Source organism: Semicossyphus pulcher, unplaced genomic scaffold (genome assembly GCF_022749685.1).
Source record: "Semicossyphus pulcher isolate SPU_LCO1_2020_fin unplaced genomic scaffold, fSemPul1.0.p SCAF_3, whole genome shotgun sequence".
Lineage (NCBI taxonomy): Eukaryota > Metazoa > Chordata > Actinopteri > Labriformes > Labridae > Semicossyphus > Semicossyphus pulcher.
The window spans coordinates 20,502,008-20,508,172 of record NW_027211704.1 but is presented as its reverse complement, the minus strand read 5'-3'; the positions used below and the strand labels follow the sequence as shown (position 1 = coordinate 20,508,172).

General features: G+C 43.5%; 1 protein-coding gene across 1 annotated transcript in view; it reads right to left on the bottom strand.

Annotated features, from left to right (window-relative positions):
- Positions 1-270: 270 nt before the first annotated feature.
- LOC138605464 (arf-GAP with coiled-coil, ANK repeat and PH domain-containing protein 3-like) overlaps positions 271-6,165 on the bottom strand; it is a 53,199-nt gene continuing 47,304 nt past the window's right edge. The window contains exons 14-24 of the mRNA XM_069677736.1: positions 5,958-6,069; positions 5,627-5,862; positions 5,202-5,271; positions 4,963-5,057; positions 4,649-4,869; positions 4,433-4,525; positions 4,132-4,224; positions 3,759-3,979; positions 3,007-3,116; positions 2,442-2,552; positions 271-1,779 (exon numbers count right to left, since the gene is read on the bottom strand). Of these exons, the coding sequence (XP_069533837.1) occupies positions 1,632-1,779; positions 2,442-2,552; positions 3,007-3,116; positions 3,759-3,979; positions 4,132-4,224; positions 4,433-4,525; positions 4,649-4,869; positions 4,963-5,057; positions 5,202-5,271; positions 5,627-5,862; positions 5,958-6,069 (1,510 nt within the window). The 3' untranslated portion in view covers positions 271-1,631. The remainder of the gene's footprint in view (positions 1,780-2,441; positions 2,553-3,006; positions 3,117-3,758; positions 3,980-4,131; positions 4,225-4,432; positions 4,526-4,648; positions 4,870-4,962; positions 5,058-5,201; positions 5,272-5,626; positions 5,863-5,957; positions 6,070-6,165) is intronic.

Here is a 6,165-nt window from a genome sequence, read left to right as displayed (position 1 = left end):
AATACTTCTGGCAAAGCATGCAGAGAAAACTGTAAGCATTGACCAGTGAGGGAAGCCAGATATTTATACGACCTTTGACCCCACAAGTGTATAAACGGTCCTTAAATGTGCCCCTTTTATCTCACCACAGATATTGTAACATGGATGAGTATTTACAACTAAATGGAGGTGTCATGAGTCACCTATGTTCTGGAAAAGGCAGCGAATAAATCCAGTTTGAAACACTCCCTCGCTGCACTTCCTGCTCTGGTTTGTCACAACTTAAGTAAACAACAGATGACAACAATTAATCTAAAAAAATTGAACATTGTGACAATAATTTCCTTAAATAAGCTTGTAAATCTCTTTCAGTGGTGCATTTTGATGCCAATAATCATATTCGTAGCAATGTAAGGCCATTCCAAAGGGAAAATGAAAGCAAAATGTCTTCATGAGTGCTATTACATGATGTAACCTAAAGACTTTGCGTCATAAATTCCAAGTAATGCTTTTAGACTAAAATGACAATCATTAACAGTTACGCAGAGCAGAAGTAAACTGCATCCAAGAATGCATTGCACTGATCCTCTGGGGAGATTACATAAATAAAATAGACAAAAGATAGACAATAACTAGACATGAACAATGTAAAGACTAACTAACCGAAATAAACAAAATAATAATACTGTAAATGGGAAAAGTGCACAGTTTCTTTTTTTCCTTTACATAATGTATCATAATATCATATGATTTAACTCTGTCGCTCAGTATTCTCTGACACATGCACTCATTTACTCTCCTCACTCGCTCACTCACACACTCACTCATCATGTCACAAAGTATCTTACAAAGCAGGCGAGGGTCTTTTCTCCAAAAGCCCTTCAGTATTCATGTCACAGTTTTACATTTAATTTCTCCTCCTGACTCCTCTTTATACACAGTAAACACCCTCGCTCACCTCTACTGCAGCGTGTCTGCTACTCTTTTTTAGTAATGGAACAAATACCATTTGTCACCTCATGCCACAGCACATAGTTTAAAGATTACCCATATAACTTCTACATGTGTATATTTACATCTCTGATTAAGAAGAGACGGGTTTAGCTGGATGTTATACAGGTGGTCTGGATAAATATGAGGTGTAAGGGGGGTTAATGCAGCCGGATTCTTCAGAGGTAAGAGCTGTTGGCAACAGTAAACCCACACCCTCAAATATGAGGTTACACCAGGTTATGATAAGTTAGAGTATGACCCTGTTAGCAAAACACCAAAAAGCAGATGTCATTTTACTGTGTGTGTCATGTAGCTAGCATAGCATGGGTGGTGCCAAGTAATGGCGAGCAGAAACAGAGTGGTGATGCAGAAAAATGGAGGTGGTGACTGCATTGTCAGTAGAGTTAAAAAAGTCCATCAGGGGTCTCCCTATGACACAAAACACCCCCATAATGAGCAAGTGGTACGCTCCTCTCTCCTCAGATTATCACAGGAAGTTGCCCGTATGTGTTGATCTTTAAAAGTAACTTGAGATCAACGTCTCGGGGCAACTTCCTCTATCCTATCCCAGGTATTTTAGCTTCCCAGTCAGGAGGAATATTTATATATTTATATGTAAAGAGGGAGTGCAAGCTACGCTCGGGGTGCAGAAGTGGCCACTAGCATTCGTCTATGTTGAGGCAGATGAATTCTTGGATGCACTTCCTATACTGCTGCTCAGTGGGGCTGCTGCTGGAGTATTGACCTGGTTGACCCAAGGGAGCCTCCGCCTCTCGCATCTCTTCGTTCATCCGCGCTAGACGCAATCTGGAGGAGAGGAGGAAAAAAGACAGACATGGAAGCAGAGATGAGAAATGGGATAATAAGAGGACAAAAGGTGGATGAGAATAGGTAGAAAGATACAGGATTGAGATGTTGAGGAGGGAGGAGACGGTGAGGATGAAAGTGTGGTGTGGTGGTCAGGAGGAGAGAGAGTGAAAGCAACAATTAGGACTACATTTCACACAATTAAAAAAAACACCACATGCCTTGTTAACAAATATATATAATGTATATATTTAAAGTAAGAAAGTTAATTCTTGAGCATGGAAATTGTAGTTCCAGAGCTCTCATGCACATCTCCGCTAAGCTCCAGAAAAAGGTTGTAAGCAGACGTTAAGTAAAGGCCTAGGACTGCTATTTAATTCTATCTGAGTGCATTTGATATAACATGTCTGGACATGTCCCATGCATGCAATAACAATGGATGTTGACTTTAATATTTGAACAGAACAGATAATCAGACAGCCCCAGATATTTTACATCATGGAATAGAATTAAAGTCACAGCAGAATATTTGGTTCTGTTTGAAAACTACTTTTGTACACGAGTCCTTTCAACCAGCATTTCTTCAGCAAGAATGTCTTGCAATTAAATAACTTGCTCTTAAGGGGTTAAAAAGTGAGTTTAGAAGAATCCAGATCACTCACAGTGTGACGATGTCTGCGTTGGCAGCCTGGACAGCGATACTGAGGGGGTCGTGACCCTGCTCGTCCACCTCCGTCTGTGATGCTCCTCTCTTTAGGAACAGACACACCTGACTGTACAAAAATAAGATGTAGACACAGAGATGAAGGGTGAATTAACAATTAACAATCTGAACCTGGGATTTTGTTTTATTGACACAATAAGAAAGACACTGTATAATGGGAGAATAAAGTGAGAGATATGATCTGTCTTAGCTGTCAGCAAGACAAGAATACGTGGCATTCAATAAAAGCGTCTCAAAAAATAATTTGTTTCTCTCAACGCCAACATGCTTTGTGGTTTTTTTGTTGTTAGGCTTCATGCTTCATTTACGACCCAACAAAGATCAAGATGTGTTGCTGCTAAAAGAATTGGCAGTGAGTAGTTTCAGTTAGTATTGAAGCGAGAAACGGTTACCTCATCTGTCGCAGGTGAGTTATTTTATAAAATTCCTCATGTCAACTGCCATGAACGGAATCATGAATACAGGTCATGGAAAGTTCCTCACGCTCTGCAGGTGTTTCTTACCCGGTGTGTCCCATGTAGGTGGCGTGGTGCAGCGGGCCTCTGCCCCTCATGTCCCTCTGGTTCACGTCGGCGCCGTTCTGTAGCAGGAACTCACAGGCGATCAGAGAGCCCTGATGGAGACACAGACAGACAGACAGAGAGGGCTGTTTATAGCAGTTTATTTGTTATGTTCACATAACTAAAAAATGTGTGCGTCTGGGTTAGTTTAAAAAAGTACCCCCCAACACTTTAAGGGAAGAGGATGTCAAGCAGTTCATAGCATTAGGCGGTATGTTCAGGGACAAGATCATGCCGTATTTTTAATCATTTATGGCTGTGAGTGTTTATAGCTCTCTTAAATCTCAGTCTGGCATCTTGAGCAGCTTATCTCTTATTAATCTTTAACATGGATAGTTAACATATTGATGTACTATCTGATTAAAATCAAATAAAAGGATCAGTCATTGTTTCGTCACTTGCTGCCAAATCTAAATACCGTGGAAATTAGTCTCTCGGGGAAGTCAAGCAATGCATAACATTGGACAATATGTTCAGGGACAAGATTGTGCCTCGTTTTTGATCATTAATGGAGAGTTTATAGCTCTCTTACTGCTTCCATAACACCTCGGTCTGGCACCTTCAGCAGCTTATCTCTTATTATTTTTTAACACAATGATGTAGTATCTGATTAAAACCATATATTGTTGTTGTATATCAGTCATTGTTTGTTCACTTCCTGCCAAATCTAAACACAGTGAAAATTAGTCTCTCACCCCCACAACGGCCTGGATGAGGGGCGTTTTCCCCTCCTCCTCACTCGCAGCGTGGACGTCAGCTCCGTGTGCCAATGCCTCGGCCATGAGCGGCAGGTTGTGTAGACGGGAGGAGCGGTGCAGGAGCGCCCCGGGGTGGAGCTCCCTCGGGTCTTCGGGGTCTGAAGACACTTCCTGTTCGATCTCAACCTCGCCGCTGGAGGACTCCTCTGACTCCTCTTCTGCAGGTACGTAAAGAACAAGAATGATGTGAACACTTTTGTTTAGCATTTTTAACTTTTAAAACTCTCTTGATGGATGTATTATAATTTCATTATGAGCGCGGTTATTGACACAGGTATTCTTCTCCACCATCTATGATCATGATCTATACCTTCTTCTGTAACACTGTCCACCACTGAGCCAAACACCAGGATGTCTGTGCTGCCGTCTGTGCTTCCTCCCAGGCCGCTGTCGCTGCTAAGACCTGCGGGGCCAAGCATCGCCAAGCCACGGACACGTTAATCATTACACGACGCATACTGTACGACTCATACACACACCAGCATGACAGGTAGGATTGTACCATTAACAGCAAACATGTCAGAAGTTGGAATATGAATTTCAGTTTGAGTTGTTGAAAGTCTCCAGTAAACATGTGCTCGTATGTGCAGACTGTGTTGTTGTGGACTTACTGCGAGGACCAGAGCCAGTGTCAAAGTAGGAAAATAGTGAATCCAGCTCGTCTGGACAGAACAGGGAGTCCCGGCGAAACTTTGCTGCAGCTGCTGCCAAACGACAAAATATCACAAGATTTAAGTCTGAGCTATTCGTACAGTCTTTGTGTATCTTAACTGCTTGAGCTCTGTGCCGATGTGTAGGACTATAAGGAGTTAATTCTCTGCTCTGACCTGCTGAGAGGTTTGCAGGTGAAGCGCTGCCCGGCTCGTAGCGATGGTATTTCCTGCGGGCTTTGTTTGGGGCTCGAACGGAGCTGTTGTGTCGCTGGCACTTCTTCACCGTCCAGGGCCGAGACTTCCTCTCACCCTCCACCAAGGCCTCGCTCCCACTCATCTTCTTCAGGAAGCGTTTCTCCACGTATTTAGACTTGATCCAGGCCTCTTTCTCCTGTCTGGAGGCAGATAGTGACGAACAATTTCACATAATTGTAGAGATGCAAATAATTCTACTAAATATCAGTCCATTGCAGGAGTTAAAGACTGACCTTGAACTGGACGGTCCGGGTTTTTTCACTCCCGCTTCTTCGCAGGTTCCCTCATAAATTTGATTGATCACAGTGTTCCCCAATTCACACATCAGCTGAACAAGAGGAGGGAAGGAGGACAAAGACATGAGACGGACGTTTTAGCGAAGCTCGAAAAAAGAATTATAAATGCGGCTCTGGTTGTAAAAAGCACATCACAGGGAGGAGAAGCTGCAAGCAAAAGTGCTGAGGAGGCGCACCTTGAGCAATTCAGGCTCCCATGAGTCTAACGTCAGTGAGCGCACTTTGGAGCAATGGACGCCTAAACTCCTGAAAGAAAGAAGAAGGAAAATGGTTTAAGACTTTTTATAAATCTACAAGCACATTTTCACTTTTTCTCCTTTCATCAAAACTGCCTTAGGGGGGAGAATTTAATTTCTCTTCACTTAAAAGTCTCAAGAGAAAGCTAAAAAAAATCCTGTCTTATGACTTAAACATCCTGTCTTATAACTTTCAGTCCAGAGACTCTGCAGATTTCTTCTCATTTCTACATTGAGTAAATGTTTTGGATATTGTCACACAGTAGAGCTGATTTCCTGGAAGAACCCACTATAGAAAAATGTCTTTATTTCTCTCTGTTTTATGTCTGCCTCCAAACAACATGTCTTGTACAGGTGTAGTTTACCTGTGAATCCCGGAGCACTCGATGCACAGCAGCACCCCTAGGTTGATGGAGGCCCAGCAGGGAGCCGTCTGGCCGCAGTCACAGCACAGCTCGTTTCCCGGCAGGGTCTGCACCCTCTGAAGGAGGCTTTCCCCACCTCCTGCCCGAACTCCTCTGTCAGCCCTCTCCCCCTTCTCTCTGGGCTCGCTGGCCGAGTCGATGCTGCTGGTGGAGGGCGACGCTGTGCGGTCCAAGCGCTGCAGAGACGAGCGGACAGGTCAGAGATAGTGAGGCTACACAGGAGCATGTTTTCATGTGGTGTGGCTGTAGGTGTTTGCTTGTGGGTTCGTACCTCAATGTAGTAATTGTCGGTGATGTCTTTGTAAGCAGAGGCAATGCTGGCTTGGACGGCCTGGATCCATGCCGATCGCAGCTTCTCAGACTCAGCCTGCAGCATGCAGCTCCTACAGGCAGGTAGATGACGGTTATATTACACCTGCCAATAACTGTCTAATGCTATAAATAGACGTGTTGTTTGGCTAATTTGTATATTCCAAACA